The sequence below is a fragment of the Channa argus genome, chromosome 5, assembly GCF_033026475.1.
Source record: "Channa argus isolate prfri chromosome 5, Channa argus male v1.0, whole genome shotgun sequence".
In the NCBI taxonomy this organism is placed as follows: Eukaryota; Metazoa; Chordata; class Actinopteri; order Anabantiformes; family Channidae; genus Channa; species Channa argus.
In genome coordinates, this window is record NC_090201.1 from 14,326,514 (window position 1) to 14,348,631 (window position 22,118).

A 22,118-nucleotide genomic window follows, 5' to 3' on the forward strand; every position below is an offset into this window, starting at 1 on the left:
GTAGCTACACACTGCTCCGAGTGGCCATGCTGACCCTTGTCCTGCATGACATTACCATCACAAGACCATCAGTGGTAAAGTGAATATGTACAACCTAATCACAATTCTCTTAAAAAACATATGTTTATTACTAAAAAAATGCATTGGCAAATCATTTGTCACTCTAAACTCTCAAATAGACAAATCAGTGCAGTATCTTCCATTAAATATTATGTTGGTCTATTTAATTTTTTTACAGTGTGCAGTTATGAACACAATCTTCAGTGGAAGATGATGAACTGAAGATGGGTTGACAATTAAAGTGTATAGATAAATAAATGAATAGGGGCAAAGGGGGTCACTGAATTGGTAAATTGATATAAAAATTATGTAAATCAGTTGGTCTTGACTCTGAAGAGATTTGAGACCAATTACAGTATATGTATACATTTACCCTTTACCACATCATCGTCAAAAACGTTTTAGGAAGAATTGTGGTCCTCTCCATTAAATTCTAGAGACTTGAAGACTCTTTGCTCCTAAGCACTGCAGATTATGGAAGGTCAGTTATTGCTTTAATATATCCCCCATCTGCACACTTTTCTGTTCAGCCATGGATAAGTGAAGCATTCTCCCTTACGATATCCATAGAATTAAAAAACAAAAAGTATGGGGGAAATGACAGACTTACTGAACATTACCTCTCTTACATCAAGCCTTAATATATTTCACCTAACAGACAGTGGGCAACATTTTTTTCTGAACATCCTACCAGGTTGGTAGCTATGCAAACAGAGGGGAAGTGTGATGAGTCTGCAGGGACAGATGCCCTCAGCACGTCTGTTGCACTTTCACCTTTAATCCTGGCACTCCGACCTTTATCCAAAAGCAAAAATTAAAAATCAGCCTGGAAGAGACTGTGATGACACACTGGGTCAACAGCTGATTTAATTAATTGTGAAACCTACAGGGGTGTCATGCAGCTTTGAGGGCACGGAGATTATTGCCTTTCCATGATGTTAATTATTAATCTCATTACACTGCACATGGAGGGGGATATTGGGGAGATGTCTCAACACACAAATTCAGATGCCGACCATTGCGTGTCTGAATCTGCTTTTGGCAGGGGAGAGAAAAGGGGTCGCAGCTCATCCCTCTCAAAGCGCATGTCCCCCCGCGTGCACCGCGGTGCCATTTGGGACTGACCTCACACTCTCCCGTGCCATGTCAAAACTTGTTTGCGGATCCCAAATAAAATCTCCACCGCTGTAAATAAGCAGTCTCTAAAGAATTACAGCGTACCACCCTCCTGAACGCTTGAACAAATAGGGGGCGAGTCCTGTAGCTCCCCCCGTTGATATTCTCATGCAATTCAACAGCTTTCCAAGCAGAACAACGCTGCTGAGAGAAACCACGTTCTACATTACATAATGTGCATCTGGCACACGGTTGGGATGAGGCAGGGTGTCTCCAGGACTGCTCTTGCATCGAGTAGCTGCGCCTTTGTTCAAGTGTCCATATGTGAGAGTTGAGGCAGCAGGCGCTTATTTCAGCCGCTGTGGTTGTCACTTACTGGGAATTTTGTGAAACCTTCCCGAGTAACAGGTAGAATTTCAACTTTGTGTGTCTAAATCGTTCCTGTGCTACAGCAGATAATCTGGCATCCAAGCAGACACGTAAACGTCATTAGATGGTCTCTATACTAGTCTTTCACACTTGACGCTCAAGAAAACGAAACACCGTCTATTCAGCAGTACAATGACTTGGGGGTCAGCTGTGTTTGCTTGATGCATGTTTAGGAAATGTGACTTTTAAACCGCTGTCAGCAGAATCAGACCCCCCAGGATCCAGCGGTTGGTCGTGCAGTTTTGATCAGCACCACGGACAGCTCCTGGTCCGCGGTTCAAACTCCAGGCAGCGTCAGTCGCCTCCTTCATTCATTCATCCAGCTCCAGTGCAGTTCACAGCCACACTGGTTTTAGGCTTTTTTAAAAAACAAAAACAAAATAAAAACTCTACATTGCTGCAAGGGACATGCCTTGATTCCACACGGTTCATTCACCACACGGCAACACTGGAAACCGAGGAATCCTGCACAGGTAAGATATGCTGTGTGTTAGGCGCCTGAAGGTGCTTTAGCTGTGTACTTCTACAGTAGGAGCGGAAATTAAGTCAGTTTATTCAGTTCTGAATTTGTTGTCACCTTTTTAAAACTCTTTTTAAAGTAGTGTCATATTCTTGCAGTTTGAAATGGAAGGAATCAATTAGGATGTACCTTGTTATTTTCCAGAAATGATATTTAAGAATAATGTTATTTTTTTTCATTGATGCGTCTTTGCCTCCTTTTTACTTACTACTATCTTTGGTTAAAGCCAACACTTGCTGCACATGTATAAGCCTGCAACACAACTACTAAACCGCCAGCTGCAGTGCAACAAAACCGCCATATCTCAAATCCCATTCGTTTGGAAAATTACTTTGTGTAATAAGAAGTACGAAAGTGAATGTTTAAAGTCAAAAACACGAGCTGCTTTGTTAGAATATTGATGTAATGGAAACAACGTAAAACAAACGTCGCTCATCTTCTCGACGAATTTACAGAGAAGGCATTCCTTCTCCTCTTTCACGCGATGCATTGGGAAATAAACTTCAAATGTAATAATCCAAATTGTTAGACAACGTTAGTGCAGATTACCGCCAATCGTTGTAAATGAGCATGAGGACAGTGATGGACTGTATGTGTGGTTATGGACAGAGTGACGGACTCTGTGTGTTTTATCATGTCAGTGGGATTTACAATGCATTTTAGGAAAATAAAAATACCTAAATACTTCAAGGAGCAAATATTGAGAGCCTGCGTCGCTAATAAGCCATTAGGGAGGCAAAATGCAGCAACAGTGGACGCTTCCTATAGTCCCTGGGACATCTGCATGTTCAGCAGATAGAATACAACAACAACAACAACAAAAAAAAAACGTCAGTACAGTGCAATCTGTTCATGACAGGATACAGACTGATACAGACTGATCAGCCACAACATTAAACCAGGCGCAGTGAATATGATTGGCTATCTTGTTACAACAGCACATGTTAAACAGTGGGATATATGTGAAGTTGATGAAGCAGATAAAAACGGTCTAAGCACCTTTGTGACTTTGACAAGGTTCAGATTCTGATGTGTGAAAGTGCCTGTGTGAACATCAGAACATTAATATATTGAGAAATTGAAGAAGCTGGTCTGGTCTGTATGAAACACGTTTATTTTTACTTCATGTGAGCGGCCGGGTGTGTGTGTTGTCTGCTTGGGAAGGAGATGGCACCAGGGTGCACCATGGGAAGAAGGGAAGCTGAGGGAGGCGTGTGATGCCTCGGGCAATGTTCCGCTGGCAAACCGTGGATTTCAGGATTCATGTGAATGTTACGTTGACATGTACCATCTACTTAAACATTTTTGCAGACCAAATACATGTCTTTGTAGCAATGGCAATATGCCCTGCCACCATCCACACATTAATCAAGTGTTGCCTTGTCCTCCAGGGTCCCCAGATCTCAGGCTAGTTGTACATCTGTGGGATGTGCTGGAAAAACAACCTCTTGCCAAAGGAGACTTTCTGAGGTCTCATGGAGTGCAGAGCTTAATGGCTCAGAACTGTTTTGGTGGCCCGAGGAGTCCCCACACTTTATTAGACAGGTGGTTTCAGTGTTGCAGTTGATTGGTGTAAATTTTACTATCAATATACTCTAACATTAATCATTTCACTGATCATCAGTACGTCAGACAGATTTTCTTACTTCATGGCACAAAGCATATAAGTAAAGTGAAGTTATGTGTGAGCATTCACAGCTGAAATTGACTGTAAATTCAGGTCATGGCTGACTGGAAAACTTCATCTGCTGTCATCATCTAAATCCAGAGACAAACAATAGCAAGCGGCTGTAAGGCTGTCTGACCTATGGTCTCTCCACAGCTTAGTCCTGCTTACAGTATGCCTCACCTGTCACGCTTGGCTTGATGCTTGATAGGGACAAACTTGCAGTGTTACATAAGGACGGGGATTCATTTTAATTAAGTTGGGCACTCAACAACCACGGCTAGACAGCAGCATGTAAGAGTTTTTCGATAATGCATGCATGACTCCTTATCTGCAAAGAGAACCCAAAACAGATTAACCAAAATGCTACTCATAGAAGGAATTCAATTATAACAACAAGCCTCTTTAAAACCTTTACAAACAGCATAATTTTTTCTTTTAATGTCCGCTAAAATTTACAATGATCAATAAAGTGGTTTGTCTGTTAGTTATAAGTGAAGATTAGGACCAATTTGTGGATTGCCACCAAGTCAACATAACATGACTAAACTTTGTGATTTGAAATCAATAGACTTCTGCCTTGTTGCTTTGTCATCACTCAGACCTCTTACAATGCAGCTACCACTGATCCCTAATTACATTTCTCAGTCCTTTTTGATGGACAGCTTGATAGCTTCCTTATTGTTAAACAGTCCCCCCCTCACACACACACACACACACACACACACACACACATACACACCTACACACACACACACACACACAGAAGCTGATGAGGTGATGAGGTACATCACTTGAATGACTGCCAGCGCCATCCATATAAAGTCTATACTACACACCTGATGCCCACAACAACTGGTAAATGACGTCCATCTGTACTGTTGTAAATATACTGTAGGCATTTATTTACTGATTTATATTATATAACATGATAAAGTACTGTTATCTTATCTACACCAGTGTAAATTAGACAAGTCCATGTTGTGTGCAAGGCAATGACATTCCTAGCACTAATTTTTTGTGACACAGTCCCAGACAGAGTAAATGTAAATTTTTTCAGTGTTTTTTAATAAGCTACTGGATTTATAGTTGCTATGCAGTATGAGTTTCAGCTCAAATGTCACATAGAAGTCAGCCTCCCATACACTGGTGATGCAATCGTGGTAAAATTACAGGTTAAATAGCAAAAGCACTTGTAACTCAAAGTAGAATTTAAACAGGTTTTTACTCAAGTGAAAACACAGAGAAGCCTCCAATGAATTATTGATATGTGTAATACGTTCAAATGAGTAATTTCTCTTTTACATTCTTTTTGTGCTGTATGAGTGAAAGGTTCTTAGGTCAGCTTTGTCAGTTATTTCAATTGTGAGTATTCACGAAATGTTTCTGGTTCCATTTACTTAGAATTTTTATATAAATACATTCCAACTAAACCTGACAGGAATAGGAATGCTCAAAATAATATAATTAATAAAAATGTTTTTCTACCTGTGTTCAAAAGATGTCCAAGCTCACAGAAACTTAACACAAAATATCTGAAGGTTCTAATTCAGCTGGTAGTTGCTCATAATTGAGCAGTGACACACTGTAGGGACCTGGTTGATAATTATATTTGAGGAGAAGAGTCAGGCAAACTTTGCTTTCTTTGCTTATGCCACTAAAACACTGTTAAACGTCCAGAACAGTTGTGTTATCTGAGTAGTAGTTCAAAAGACCATTTAACTTAATACTATGCTTAGTGAGGGCTTTGTGATCAAATACTGATGCAACAAAATGTTGTGAGCAGCTTAAATAGAGTGGTTATCATTTTTAGCAGGTTTTTAGAAAGTCTGAAAAATAAACATAATCTTGTGTATCAAAATTTATTGATATTGATAATTATCTTGTAATGCACCAGGTTGATCTTGGGAGTCCTTGTAGAGATGCTGACCTCCAAGTTTGGAACCGCTGCAATACAATATTTAAGGTCCAGCTTTTCGGCAGCATTTTGGTTTTTATAGACTGACATCTGACTCACATGGACTATTTAGTTTTATGTTGTTAGAAATGCAAATTAAGTGGAACACGTAAAATGTTGTCTAGTTAAATGTATAATTAAACAAAGAATGAAATTAAATAAGAACAAAGCCGGACAAACCCACTGCCCTCAATTGGAATAAAATAATGGGATTGTTACATCATTCTGTGCCCTGACAGCAGTTTTGATTAATACAGTTGTGGGTTTGTTTGCTGAAGTTTTTAGACCAGTGTCAATTGTATTTGATGACACTACACACACTACACTGTCCTGTAATCAAACGTGTAATCAAACTTAGGACACAGATTTTTCACGTTTAATAGAAATAATATAGATTTATTCTCAGGGGTATTAGATAAAATGTGCTTTCTGTTACTTTCTATTTCTGTTATCAAATGCTTTAAGGTACAGGTTATTGTTGTATGTGCAAGCGTAACTATAACCATGAAACTTTCAATTTATTTAGGCAAGATCTAAAATTAAGAGAAGCAACTTTTTACATACAGTCCTGATTGTTATTTTTGTAGTTTTACAATGTAAAAAACTGAATCTGACCTCTTGATTGGTCTAATTTCAAAATAATGTAACTTAAATACTCTTGTTAATGTGAATGGTTAGCCCAGAACCAACATTAATGCCTGCCAATAAATACATAAATAAATAAAAAGCGCAAAAGTAATGGTGACCCATGCATCTTTCTTCTAATATTGTGGTGTAATGATGAATAATGCAAAGAAACAGTAAAAACCTCTGGAACAAAAGCATCATGCATCCATCACAGTGTTTTGGCCAATCACTGGCTCTGCAGTAATGATCTCTGAGAGACAAAGAGATAGGATGAATGTTTGATGAGGGAAGCAGAATTGGGCTCCTGGGAGGCAAAGGACTGTTGAACACATACAAGGGATTCCCTGCTTTACAGGTAGAGAGAGAGAGGAGATGGATGAGGAAGAGGTTAGGTACAGTCGGCTTTGACAGATGGAGAAGTCAGAAGCATATACTGTATTGCAAGCATGCAAATAGTAAAAAAAGGCTGGAATTTACTGGAATAGTTGCAGTGATTCCTTCAAATTGAATAATGTCTTCTTAATTGCAGCAAATGTTACTCAGAAAATGTCTTTTTCTTTCATCAGTAGATTTTCCAACACTGAGAACTTCTTCAGTTTCTAATTTCTAATAGTATAAATGGCCTAATTAGCAAAGAGCAAAGAGTTTTATGATGTAACTTCAGAGTTAATATTAAGTTATTGAGTTATACATCTGCAAAACATTGAATCCTTGAAGTGGATTTAAATACATGATTGCTCTTGAGCAAGGATGGCCATAGCTTTTCTGTGGCCATGGGCATGTTTTTGATAGATATGAGATGTGTATTATATCATCCTGCAAACTGACAGGTGAACACATTAAATTAGTTGAAATCTGCTTCTCTGTGTTGTATGTTTGAGTGCAATGAAGAAACAGAAGATCAAAGAATTAAGTTACTGCTGCTGTGCCATGTGGTAAATTGTGCACAATCCGTCTTTTAATTTAGTAATGTGCTCAGGGTTTATCCTACCGCTGAAGGACATATGGGTAGCACAGAAATATTTTTGTGGAGGCCTTAAGTTAGTTGAAAATAAAACCGCATTTAGATTAAATATAAAAAACAGTGTAAAAACACCAAGCTAACCAAAAAACTTTCTCTCTTATTTCTCTGTATTGTTATTGTTTATCTGTATTATTATTGTATGTTGGGATGGCGAATTTCTCTCTTCTTGACATAATTGAACCTTTTTTTTGCATAGGTTTAAAGCTACGGGTAACACTGTGTAGTGAAGCAGCAGATGTGCCCTGTTGAGAGGCGTTCAGGGATAGTACAGAATGTAGGTCAACCCTGTTTAAGACACTAAATGGAAAGTACTGTAAAAGTCTTTAAACATAATTTCTTACTGAGTTGACAGCTGTATAATTTAAAGACTATATTGACTATAGACACCTTTTCTTTTTGTAAACATGTTGTTTTCTGCGGGACAGAGCATAGCTGGAGGCTAAATACTTCTCTCAACACATTAGCTAATGCAAGCAGTGGAAGATGGTATCCAATAAAACATAAAGTTAGAGCGATTATTACTGTGATTTTGGTAATGAACAACACAACACTATTACATTTCCGTAAGTGATGTAGCTTGACGTGAGTCATGTTTGCCTCAATTTCTTTCTTAACCTAGAGCTAAAACCTTGACATGATCACAGAGAAATGTTTGTTTTTACGGAACGATTGCTTCTTATATGAAAAGGTTGGCTCGTCCTCTGTAACTTATAGAAGGAAAAAGGATTTTACAGTTTGCAACTTGTCTATTGGACTCAGCATGCAATAAATAAAAAACAATTATACATAAATATTACCAAGTGTGGTCACTAAGGGGCAGACACTGCTTTCTTGAGGTGTTTAGAATGTAGGATTTTCTGTAAATATCTGTCAACACTTCAGATCAATGTAGTAACTACTAGTTTTTAAAAATGTAACAGCCTAACATTTTAACAGGCTGCCCACGCTGCTGAATCACGTTGTCATGTTACTGTTGGAATAATTCAGTGTGAACAATTCCACAGAGGTTTAGTGAGAGAACTAAGTGATTTGAGTCGAAAACGTATCCAAAATCTTATCGATAGAAATACTCTTAGATTGGAATGTTAAAGGTCATGCAACCACAGAGATCTTCACATGACCTGAAAGACACTTTGGTGGTAGACAGTGGATCTCAGTTGTATCCACTTACAGTTGATATTTGTATCTTGTGAATCATGCCTGAGTAGAATAATTCATTTATACTGTTTCTATTTGGATGTACTGTATCTTGAATACCCTACTTCTTAATAAGGATAGTTATTGGACAGTTTTGGTTTTTCAAATATTACAACTAAATATCAAATATTCAATGATCTGAGTCACATTTGTCATACATGCTTTGAAGATTTTAGTTGCATATTGTTTGTGACCAGTAACCAAACAGTGTGTGTGTGTGTGTGTGTGTTTGTGTGTGTGTGTGTGTGTGTGTGTGTGTGTGTGTGAGTGAAGGTGTGTGTGCTTTCTTTCCCATTAGCAGACCATCTTCAGTCTCCCCCACCGAGGACCATTCTCTTTGTCAGCTGGAAATGTGATTTTAGGGAGGTCTGACTCCCATTACCTTTGCTTCCTCTCAGCCATAGTCCAAGTCATTCCACTGGGGATATCTATCCTGCTCATCCAGGCTAAGGGCTGCATATACAGTGGATGACCTCCACTCTCCAGCACTTGCTATTGCCTAGGGGGATATTACCATATTAATGCAGCGCTCCACTCCTGGGGCAAATGATTGTCATAAAGAAAATCAGCTTGGATAGCATCTTTCTCACCCCACCCTAAAGCCCCTTTTTCACTGCTGCCAGTGCTGCCATTTTTCTGTTTTTTCTGCCCTCTCACATCTGCTATCTTTTCTTGTATTTTTTCAGCCCCCAATCACTCCTCCCATTCCTTCACACAGTCTGGTTTGAACTGTTTAAGAGGCTGGCAGGCTTTTTGCTCTTGAATTAAAAAGGCCATCTGGTGAAGAGGGAAACAGGGATGGCGGTATAGGAGGGGAGAGGAAAAATAACATTCACGGTTTTTCTTTGAACTTACTGTGTGTAGACAGAATCTTGGGAGGGATTTTACATCCAAAGTGTAAATATTACTTTTAGCATCTAAGCATCTGTCACTATACATACATTTGGGATATATAATACTAATTTAATGTACATTGTGAGTTACAAACACAACAATCGCTCCAGTATTTTCATGGCTATAAAATATTATCACTATTCATTTCATCACCATAAGAATAGCTTGAAATATAGATAGTTGGTTTGAGTTAGATCAGACACAAACTGATAGCACCATCATGTGTGTTTACCATTGTGAATATGAAGCTGACACCAGCTTAGCACAAAATGTTAAAGAGTGGTCTGGCTTTGTCAATAAGTAACAAAATCACCCGGCCAGCACCTTAATACTCATTCCATTTTGTTAAAAGCCAAAAAAAATCACCTGTTGTAGTTTAATGACTGCATTATAAATCTTGGCTGGGAGCAGGACTCCAGTACCTGAGTGGCCAACACATAAACCTGGTAAAATGTGTCAATCTTACCCATTTTTTTTTAATGTGCATTAACCAAGCAAGACACAGTTAATTAATTACTGTCTGTTTCTAGTTTTCAGTCTTTGTGTCAAGCTATATTGTGCACAGGTGTGCGAGTGCTATCAGTCGTTTCATAGAACTCTTGAGAGATGGTGTATACGTGTATTTCCCCAAATATCTTTGTATATATACACATTTTATTTATTTGTTTAATGCAAATAAGTCAGAGACTTCTGGGTTGAATTCTTATTTGAGCCAGAATTACCTGTGTTTGTTTTCAGGTAGCAGAGGTGCTTTTGCAATAGTGTGACGAGTCTATTGTTCAGATCTAATTTTATATGGCAAGTTTTCTGGTTAGCATTGTTTTATTTTTTTACCTTTAAACAGTGCTAGGCTTGATTCATTTATGTTCCAGCTCTGTTTTAAACAAATTGCTAATAGCTTTCTTGTCATCATACACACATAACTCTCATTACTCTCTTTTAACTCTTGACAAGAAAGCAAATAAGTGTATTTTAACACACTGAAGTAGTGATTTTCAAATGAAGTAAAGGAAAACTTATACTGTACTCATGATAGGTTTTGGTTAAGAAATAAAGAAGCAAAATTCATAACAATGTTGCATGTAGAGAGGAGGTGAATGATAAGGAATGTGTGTTCTATCATATTGATTGGATATTGGATGGTAAGGATCAAAGAGAGAGATAAAGAGTGTGCAGGTGACAGAGACATCATCTGCAGGATCAGGGAGGAGACTCACAATGTGTCAGCTAGAAATCCTTTTGCCACTATTCTCTCTTGTGCCTGTGTGTTTAAGTGCTTTATCAGTGTTACTGCCAAGAACCATGGTTAGTCTGCTTACAGCAGCTTACTTCACTATTAAGACATTTATGATGGCAGTGTTTTACATGCTGCAGAGCGACACAACTACGCTCCCCAAACACAAAAAAGCTCTTGTTGTACACAGTCGCATTTTTTCCCTTGTCTGCAGTTGCTTTTCTATCTGACAGAACTAGAAGTGACTTAGCCCATATGTTCTAGATGTTGCAATGGACTTTCACTTGTTGACAAGCTGCTGAGGGAGCAAATCCATCGTCTCACATCCAAACACTTATTTTATGTGGGAAAACTATTCCCCATTAGGTATAAGTAACAGTTCATCACAAAAAATGTGACACATCACATCTTATTTATAATTAAAGACTGCAGTGGTTGCACCAGAAGCATCTCTAAGACAATACATAAGACAACTGCTGGACAGTTCAGACAGAGATAGATAGAATATATTATTGCAACATTTTGTGTCCTGAAAGAGACAGTTACTGTTTTTTTTTTTTTTTTTTTTTTTGGGTTTCAGAGATGCTCAACTGAAGTCTGATCAGTTCGGTCAGTTTTAGTGCAGGCTTCCCAGTTCTCCCACAGGACCTAGCACCATGCATGGTCAGACTGGCCCACTTGTCACCTTCTCCATCTACTGGCAAGTTTCCATGGAAACAGGGAGAGAGAAAGGATAGAGAATGAGACAGAGAAAAACAGAGAACACCCCAAAGCATGGGATCTGTAGTCTGACTTGTTGAGAGCTTTATGTTATTTTAATAGGTATGACAGTATTTTAAAACAGAAGTGAGGAAATATAACCATAAATGTCCCCTTGCTTTGTTTTGATAATGTCCCATTACAGTGATTACTGCTTGTCAGCCTACTTGACTTGTTGAAACAGTGGATATGAGACAGTTCGTTCTGGCTCAATAATTTACTGCAGTAAACTTCATCCCCACTCAACACTCTGCTTTGTTAAGCCTCTGGGATTTGTGGGGACTGATGCCAGGACTGAACAGTAGCCCTGCATCTCTTCTGTTGCATACATGAGCTGGATCAGCTCTAACTATTTACAAGTGTCACACAAATTTAGGACAAGACAGAAACTCAGCACAGGGTTAATGCCAAACTTATGATTTTTTTTTTAACTGGAAAGTTTTTTTAATTCAGGCAAATGATAAAACTTGCAATTATACAGTACAGTAATATATAAAAAAAGTTATCTACCTTAGTGGACAGAAACGTTTATCAATTTGCTTTCAAGATGACAACTAAAAGCAAAGATTAATTCTATGGTCATGCATTTCCATTTCATACAGTATCAAGGAGCCGCTGGTTTGTTTATCATGCTAACAAAATCAATTTTAGTAAGACTCAAACAACCGTAACTAAGAATCCAGGAAATCCATCCCAATGCTAAGCTCTGGTTTGGCTGATCAATTGTGTATTATTATTCATTAAAATATATAATGTACTTCACTGGCGACTCTAAAATTTAATGTTTTTTTTCACTACACTAACCAGTCACATTTTTACAAACATGTTCTTAGCTGGGAAACTGAATTACATGCATTGAAGTTGCATTGCACTTTGTATTAAAAGAAGGCAATTTACCACATTACAGATTACACACAAGTTAAAATCACACAAGTTATTTAATCATTTCTATGCTTGAAAGAGAAATATTCTAATTACTTTTTTCATTATACTTACATGTGGATTTTACTATTGTTGTATGTGTTTACTGAAGACTGTGTGAGTAGTTAACAAGATTGGACAAAATGTTCCTTGGGAGCATGATTTGTTAGCTCTGTAGACTTGTAGACGGTGTTCAGGAGCATGTGCATATGTGATTAGAAAATGAGTTATACAATCATCTACCTTGGAAGGGAAGCAACATAAGGTTGGAAAGACAATGAATAAAAGGAGAAAGTGGAGCTGGAAAATATAAAATTTGGTCTAAACGAAGTCACACTGACTGTGTGCATGTTGAAAAATCGAGAAATCCTTTTGAGGTGACGTCTGGTCTAATTGAACTTTGCTCTAAAGGTGAACTTTGCTGTCAAGTTTCTGCAGACAAAGTAATTAGTTGATTATATAGTATTTACCTTCTATAATAAAAAAACAAAACACAATTGTCCTTGTAATTTCAGTCAAAGAAATTAAAGATCAAGGTGTACTCATGTCGTCGATGAATGGTCTGTATTTTATTCTGTCCTGCTTATCACATCCATAATCAATCATAATCAACAAATACAAATGTTGACTTGTGCAGATGTTAAAAATTTCCACAGGACAATTCAGTCCCTGGCAGATGTGATGTGAGTGAAACAAAGAGATTATTGTACTCCAGCTCAAAGGCTGTGACTGAAATTCTTTCTGTTTGATCTGCAGGCTGTAATCTACAAAAACTCTGAAGAAGAGAGGGATGGAGAGGATGGCAATGAGGCTGAAATGGCCTCTGTCAGAATAAAAACAGTTGTGCTTTGAGATCTGGTGCTGCTGCGCCTTACTGTTCATCTCTTGAGTGCCACCATCATCAAAAGCAGACCAGACACCGACCAGAAACCACAGGCAGGACCGTGACCTTGTTTTGCCCAGGGATATGTCATTGGGGAAATCCCCTGTGGTGGGGGTGCGCCCTGTGCCCCGACCCTTCTGGGTGTCCCACCTCAGCCTGCTGTGCTTATTTGTGTTTCTCTTTGCCCAGGCTCCCCAGGGTTTGCCTGTGGTAGGTTATAGCACAGACTCCAAGAGAGAGATCACACTGGACGGAGATTTGATGATTGGCGGCCTGTTCCCTGTGCACCAGAAGGGCGAGGGGGCAGAGGACTGTGGGAAGATCAATGCTCAGAGAGGGATCCAGAGACTGGAGGCCATGCTTTTGGCACTAGATGTAATCAACAAGGATGAGCGCATCTTGCCTGGAATCAGGCTGGGAGCACATATATTGGACACTTGCTCAAAGGACACCTACGCTCTAGAGCAGTCTCTGGAGTTTGTCAGGGCATCCCTCACAAAAGTGGATGACAGTGAGTACACGTGCCCAGACGGCTCCTACGCCATCCATGATGATGTCCCTCTGGCTATATCTGGGGTCATAGGTGGCTCCTACAGTGATGTCTCCATTCAGGTAGGAACTAAAGAAAAGACACAAACTTAGTGGATGGGCTCTGTTACATCTGTAATATAATATTTATAATGATCTAATAATAGATTTTCAAGATCGTTGTTTTGAATAAAGATCACTGCTAGTAAAATGCTACATTATTTCTTTTTACTGTTATTAGTGCTACTGTATGCTTCAGAGAAACACAGAATAAGGAGGAAGTACTAGAGTGTGATGGATGGTCATATACTGTCACTGTCTATCTGTACCATGTGCAATTACCTCTTGTGAGATGTTAACACAGGCACTTAATGAGTATCGGCTCCACAAGGAGGATGTGTTTACCTGAATGAACCCATATGCTTGTCTGATCTAATTTTGAAAATCTCTATGTTTTTTCCTGGCAATTCACACTTTAGTCCTGTCAGGGGCAGACATGCTACAGATGTTTTTGCTAGAGACGGGCTGCCAGGATGACTAGAGACGGCGTGATTACTTTAAGCAGCAGTCCTCCTTTCAGCTCACTCAAGCCGATGTGATGAAAGCTCTGCTAACTGGGTCTGGAGATCTACAGCTGTAAAATGGTCGCCACATCAGTGAAACTTTAAGTCACTCAGAGAAGAGATTTGTAAATATCCACATATATACATGCCTTAAAGCATTAACTTAACCTCATCATCCTGGCTCACCCAACCATGTCTGCCGTCTCGGCTGAGCACGGTTCACGGGTATGGTTCACCTCACTCGAGACCCACAGCCTCATGTTCCAGATATCTGCTTGTCTGAACAATGGAACAGACTTCTGCCCAACCAGAAATAATGACTGGGTTCAGATCATTAATAAACCATAGATACCTTCAATAGCTTGACTAAACATTTTTGTCATGGTTTGTAGACAACAGTGGCCAGCAGTAAATATGTCAGCACTGAGATCCGAACATAATTTTAACCACAACGAATAGCTGCTTCACTGTCTGCTGTCACACAAATGTTTTCTTAGGCGGGCATGTGTTAGAAGTTTTAGCAAGCAAAACAAATCAATATACTGTATTTACAGATATTCAATTGAGTAAATGCTACACTTAAAATGGTGTTAGGTTTAATAGTCCCTGATTGCTCATACTCGTCTGTAGTTCAGAAACAAATGTTTTTTCTCCCAGCTGACAAAACACAATGCCAAACAAACACAGTACAGTACAGTGATACATTATACAAGTAGAAAGCTCCTGACAAACGATGGAAGAGGACAATTCAGAACACCTATAAAAAGGGATTCCTCGTGAAAAGGACAGTTTGGAAATAACAGATTTGATAAACGAGCTGTAATTTTAGTGAAATCCAGCATCTTGGGCTCCTCAGAGAGTGCCCTTGTCTTGTGGTAATTTATAGGTGTACTATTACAAGCCTGAGGTCTGAGGTCTGCCCTAGCTTTTCACTGAATCTTCCTTACCATTAGGACTGCACCACGGGACATAGTTCCCTTTCCCACCATTAATAACCCTCTAAATAACCCTGCAGTATAAATTGCAATGCACTTCATTTATTAGGTATGCTAGCTCTTCGATAATCATGGCAGACAGCTACCCAGACATGTCATCGCATTATTATCTCATTTTAAAACACATCACTGGCTGTCCTTGCAACTAATGTAATCACTGTGAGGTTGCACAGATTGCTGTGGGAGATTTGCCCTTTGAAAACAAGAGGTGCATTTCTTTACAAATGCGACTGTCCTACTTTTTTCAGGCCCAATATTATTACACAGAGATAGGCTTTTAGGGCATGTAAATGTGTGGCATTTCTTTAGCACTTGTTGTTCTGTAGATACCATCTCCACATGATGTTTCTGTCCTTTGTGGCTGCCTGGTTTTTGCATTGTCAGGCAACCAAGAGCCAAACGTGCCTGCTCGCCTGTGTGAACAGCAGGCAGTCAAGTCAGATGTGTGTATTTCATCCCAACAGCAAGGCACTTACAGGACAACCAACAATATTAGTTTAAAGACCCCGATTGCCATGGTGACATGTTGGAGCATGGGGAACTGACAGGTGGTTAGAACGCTGAGTGCTGTCTAAATCTGTCACAATGAGGCAGTGCATTGCTCTGTTGCTGGTGTTGTAGTGTGACAGTCACAGATATGGGGGTGTATCTGGCTGCATGCCTAGCTATGCTGGCGTTACATTGGCACAGTCCGAGTTAAGTGTGGAGGCGAAGTTCTATGACGCTCATGCAGGCTAGGCCCTGTCTTCACCATCTGTGGTTGCAGCAGGGCTGTCTGGTGGTTTGGCAGAGGTGGGCATGCACACAGAGGATGTAGAGAGATTGAACGGGGGATCATGTTTCACAGAAACACTGAGACAGTGACAGGCAGATATCATAGTGGAGGAAAAGAGATGGAGTCACATAGCGGTGTATGCCGTCAAACCATTTGACAATCAAAGCCCCTCTTTCACAGTCAGAGGGAAGTCGGCAATGCCATCTGGACAGTTTGAAGGAATCTATTTGTAAAAATATTTCTATGATTTGGATGTTGAGCCTTAATCATGTTCTAAGTACTCGATCTAAACAGCAGTGAGAGTTGAGCAATGACCATCTGATGGCATGTTCATTAGGCTACGTTCAGCATCTTCAATCAAATGTGAAGACTAGGAGCACTGACAAGATATGTGTTTGCCTACAGTATCTTTAGGGGTATTTTCCCATACTGAAAGTAAAAAGATTAGAATCTCCTCTGGTGTTTTGCTGCTTTATGAAGGGGGCATATTATTATGTAGTGTTCTAAAAATGAAGGTTAATTACAGATGTGTTATATTTTTTTACAGCTGGGAAATATCTCGCCTCTGGGTTGGTTTTTGGTTAATAAATGGAAAGGACTCCACTTTTTTTGCCCAACAGCAGTCTGTGCTGCTAAATAAGATTCACTGGTATTAGAGCATCACAAGGCATAACATCACAGTCACCATGGCGCTTTAGAAGAACACCACCTCTTGAATGTCAAACACTCAAAGTTCACAAAATATTTATTCTCAGGCATGAAACAAAGATAGAGGAAATTTCTGGAACTAATGTGCAAACAATGAAAAATAACCTACTCTGATCTTTCAGAGAGCCATAAAAATGGCAGAAACCCAGCTTATTCTGCGTCATTTGGATGATAGCTCTTATTGTGTAATGGCACCTTTTTGATATTAATTGAAATATTTTAGCTCACTGCCTGAGATGTGATCATTTTTTCTGATTGGAATAGGAGAAGACACACTCACAAGGATGCATGCTGGAATTTGAAGATAAAGATCCTGATATGAACAAGCTGTTTGACATTTGCAGACTAAACTGTGAGCGGAATAATAATCTAAATGTATGAGCTTTCAGCAAACTTAGGAATCTCATTTTTAACCACCCGCAAACACTCCTATTTTTAGAATATCTTCATCTGCAGGTAGTAACCGCCAATGTCTGGAGAATACATGAGTCATACAAGGAATGTTAACATGAATTTACATGACAGAATCAATGCAAGACATAAGCTAAACCCCAATTTGGTTTTTCCTTGTACTGTATGCAGATGTGTGATTGACCAAAAGCAGCTTTCTTGCTAGGTCACACTGAGCAGGCCTTTTTATGTATCTTTGACAAAACAAAACTGATTGTAAAGAGATAATAATGCAAAGATTCATGCAATGGAGCCATAAAAGCAAGTCAAAGCTCAGTTACAGACATTGTAATTTAATGGAAGTGCAGCTGCAGCTTAACATGTGGTGTGTGAATGGTGGACACTGGGGGCTTTGAAAGACTACTGTAGCATAAAGGAGATTCCTATTATGCAGCAGTTCGAGGGGGAACAACTTGATCAAAAAACATCCTTGCTCTAGGTAACTAACAGTTCATGTTTCTACCCTTTCAAAGTTGTTACCAAGCAACTGAATCATAAATAAACTAAAAAATGATTCAGTGCATACTCTAATTATGCTCTCTGTGTGTGTCATATATGCATGCATGTCTTTTTATCGTGTATGTGTTTGCATGTGTGTTTCAGAGTGTTGCGGTGGGCCTTGTGTATGTGTGATAATGAGTGGAGCTAAGGACTGCTGCTCTGGGAATACAGAGCTATTGCTGTAGAAGCACACTGAGTCAGTCTTCTGGGAAGAGCAGATGGGCTTTTCATGTAGAAAAAATCATGACATCTCTACAAAGTAGGCCTGATATTTCCTGGACCAGGAATCTCTCTAAGTCTTCTATTTCTTGATTCTTGTATATCTCTAGGTCTATTATTTGTCTATTGCCCAAACTACATCTGATCTTTCATTTTTGTAAAATGTCTTTGTCTGTGTTGCCTCTCTCCCACTCAAAAGCACATTAAGCAGCCACATATCCAAATAATTACAGTTCCTAATATGCACTATAGATGCATATTATGCATTTCCAAAGCACATTTTAGAAAACTGCCTTTCGATTTCATTAAAAGTAAATAGAAAAAAAATGAGATATGCAAAGTTTAAAATGTATTACGGTTTGTTATGTATAAATAGGGTTTTATGCTGAGTAATGCAACTGTAAATTGAGATTTTCACAAGTCAGTCTGAAAAAATCTAGCTCATGGTGTTGTCTGGTGCCTTAGGGGTATCTGTATGGAAACAGAATCCTTTTATTCTGTCTCTCTGTGTCAAGTACAGTTAGGTCCTGTATGCTGTCATTGCTTGGGAGAGAACCACTTTCAGTGTAATCTCCTCAGTTCCAGAACTTGCAGTCAAAAGCCAGTTGTTAATTTTGTTAATTAGATATAGTGCAGTTTGATCCAGGATGATCCCTAAAGCTTAATTCATAAGACAGTTGGTCATACAGTGTGGTGCAGTGTGGAAAACTATTATATATATAAACCTTTAGTTTGCTCTTGTAAAACTGATATTAGATTAATATTAAGCGACTGTGATTGCAAAACTCTTGTGTGCAAATTGTGAGGACCGATGACTGTAATCCTCCTCCTCTCATTTCTTCTTTCTAAGCATGAATTAGAAAGTACAAAAGTGGTAGACTATTTACCTTTCTTTAAAAAAAAATTATTTATTATTTTCTTTACTATATTCCTATGCTTAAATCAGTACAGTATAACTGATACCAATATTTTATGTTACTGCTAAAATTTGGAAAGTTCAAATTTCTGATTTTATTTTAATTCTTAAGTATTAATTTTAACATATTTGTAATAAAATGTTCAGTGTGGGAAGTATTTGAGTTGATCATTTTGTTAATTCAAGTCCTTAGAGATGTAATTAAACTCCACCCACCTGTCAAACATCTCTGATTAAACATGTCTGTGCCATTGAACTCCTGGTTTGCAGATTGTGTAATCACACCAAATTTACTGAAATGTAACATTATACCTAATTTTTTGGTTTTAACAACTGAACATACATGAAGAATATTTTAGATGAACTTGATAAATAAGGGCTATGTCTCTAATTAGAAACCACAAGTAAACCACAATTATATGTATCAATGATGTTTTTTCATTTGCATCGTTTAGTCTCTACTGTAAAGGATGCCTTCACTGATTTGGAATTTGCTTCTTTTGGTTCTAGTTTGGGTAGTTCATGTAAATATATGCCATTAAACTTCCCTTTGACTTCCATACATTAAAATATATCTTCTAGCTAATAAAAATGCCTCCAGATGACATCACTTGAAGGAGCTTGAGTTCAGATAATGTCATCTCATCGCTCAACCTGCTTTTCCAGAGCTTCTCCACATGACATCATCTGAACTTCTAATGATGAAAAATTCCTCTGGGTGATGTCAACTAGAGGTGTTTTTCAGCTAAAAGCATATTTTAATATAGGGGATTTAGAGGGAAGGTTAAAAGCATTAGTGCACATTTAGACCCTAAACTAAAGCCATAAAAAGCAAGTCAGAAATTGATGAAGTCGTCCTTTAATGCATGTCTTTATCAGACTACAAAAAAAACATGGCTGTCCACTAGTTCATGATTACCCTGACAACTCATATGAAAGCATAATTAGTATATGTTTTATTATGTTAAATATAATATCACTGACAAAACAGTAACACTGCTGTTCTTGGGAAGCTACTGTTGTAGTAATTAATACTGTAGGAGTGTTAAAGGTCAGTTATATCAATTTAGAAATTACTAAAGAAATTACAAAATTAACTACATTACTAAAGCAATCGAAGATTTGTTCATGTCTTAAATTTTCATGTACACATGTATAATTGCCCAAATTTACTGTACAACACAGCGACAGTGATGCACAGGCAGGTCTCGCAATACTCTGTCTTTTTTGTTGTTGTTGTTTTCTCACATTTGCATATGAGAAAACAACATTGTCACAGGGTTCTTAAAACCCTCCAAGCACAAATTGCTGAACAACAATGTCTGGAGGCTATGAAGTCGCCATAGAAGCCCTTAATGCATTGCATGTTTCGCTCCTTTTGACTCAGCATTTTTTTGGTGTCATGTGAATAATTCCTCAAGTTCTTCTTCTCTGCTGTTCTTGTCCTCTTAAACGCCAACACTTCTGTGCTCCTTTGAACCCATCACAGTCAGGATTCTCAACTTAAAATCCTCATGCTTTTGTAACAAGTTGGCAAAGGGTTTCTTGGGTAAACTAAACATAGTTGTAAATATTCATAAGCAATCACAAAAACAAAAAACAAAACATGATCACTGTCTTGCCTGTAGATTGAGGTCTGCCCTCTGATACATTCATGATTCGTGTTAGTGACAGGCTTAGGTGCATAGAAGGATCTTGACTTGTCATGTATGCATCTTTTCAAACTAACTGCTAATATTTTGCAATACTGTCATTTAAAGACATCTTTGGCAGAGTGTGTTGCAACCTTTCATAAATCACATATAGTTGGATTATACTAACTAACCCTTATGATGAGTATTGATGAGTAACCTTTTTTAGTTTTGAATTTGTACCTGTATATGGAGAAACCTCTTTGAACACAACTAAGATTTTAAAAACATATTCGAGCTGATGACTGACTATTAAATTTAATTTATCCAACAGTTAAAGTAAATGTTAAACTTGTTTTTTCCTAAAATAATTCCCTTTGTTATGTTTTTTCTAAACAAAAACATAACCAAATCTTCTGATTTGCTAGTATTTTTTAAAATATTATTAGCATTCTCAAAGTTTCATGTGTTTACATACAGAAAATCAATAGTTATTAGTAAAAGCATGTATCTCACCAAATTCTTTGGATTATGTGTAAAAAGTTAATTCTTACTTATTTTCAATAAGTCAGCCCTGTCAAATTGAAATGTTCTAGTAACATTGTGTAAGTCAATGTTGTCACAATGTATAGTTGTTTTGCCGCAATAATCATTTACTGTACATTTACAGTAATGTATAATCTTTCCTGTAATAACATTAAATACTGTAAAACAGAGTAAAAAACAGAATTTTTGCCTAGCACAGTGGTACATTACAGTAAATGTACAGTAATGTTTCATCAAGCATAATAAATGCTGTAGAAACAAAATATGCAACAAATACTTATGGTGTAGCAAAACAAAATTGCAGTATAAACAAAAATGCAACACTGAAGGATTGAACATGTCTGTCCTGTCTGTCTATTTGGCCACACATTTTAACACACCATACTTCACCATCACTTCATATTCTCCTTCAAAATACACAGGAGAGAATCATCTGGTTTTCTGTATGCATCCTCTGCAAGCTTCTGTTAAAATGTCGTTATAGGCATCAGGCAAAGTCATTTGATATAATGGTCTGTGATCATTTACTTTTCATTGCCATACGGGAAAAAGTCAATAAGTTAATTTAAATAGGTTCAAAAGTAGAAAGTATGATGGTAGGAACTCTCTCAACATGCTTGTGTGTGCACCGAACCTCCATTTGATGATAATCAGAGCAGTGGAAACTGAATATGTGCATAGTTTGCCAAGCTTCCTCTCATTACTCCTGTCTCATTTTTGCTATGGTACACCAAGGAAGGCCAGAATGTGTTTTTCGTTTTTAAGTAAACCGAAAAGTCTTCCGCAATTTTAGTCGATTGTCAATTTTTTACAACGTCTTACTGTTCGGTCAGCACCTGTCTAACTAATCATCCTCAAATGTAACATGTTCCAAATGATGAATTTGAAGTACTGCCTGATAACTGCCATGTATGCTGCGTATATGGAGAGCATGATGGTGCAGTAACATGCTGATGTCATCTTAGACATGCAGCTGAGTTTTAAATGTTTTGTTATGTG

General features: G+C 38.1%; 1 protein-coding gene across 1 annotated transcript in view; it reads left to right on the top strand.

Moving 5' to 3' along the window:
* The first annotated feature begins 1,259 nt into the window (after window positions 1–1,259).
* grm2a (glutamate receptor, metabotropic 2a) overlaps window positions 1,260–22,118 on the top strand; it is a 31,830-nt gene continuing 10,971 nt past the window's right edge. The window contains exons 1-2 of the mRNA XM_067505772.1: window positions 1,260–2,078; window positions 13,161–13,899. Coding sequence (XP_067361873.1) covers window positions 13,372–13,899 — 528 coding nt within the window. The 5' untranslated portion in view covers window positions 1,260–2,078; window positions 13,161–13,371. The remainder of the gene's footprint in view (window positions 2,079–13,160; window positions 13,900–22,118) is intronic.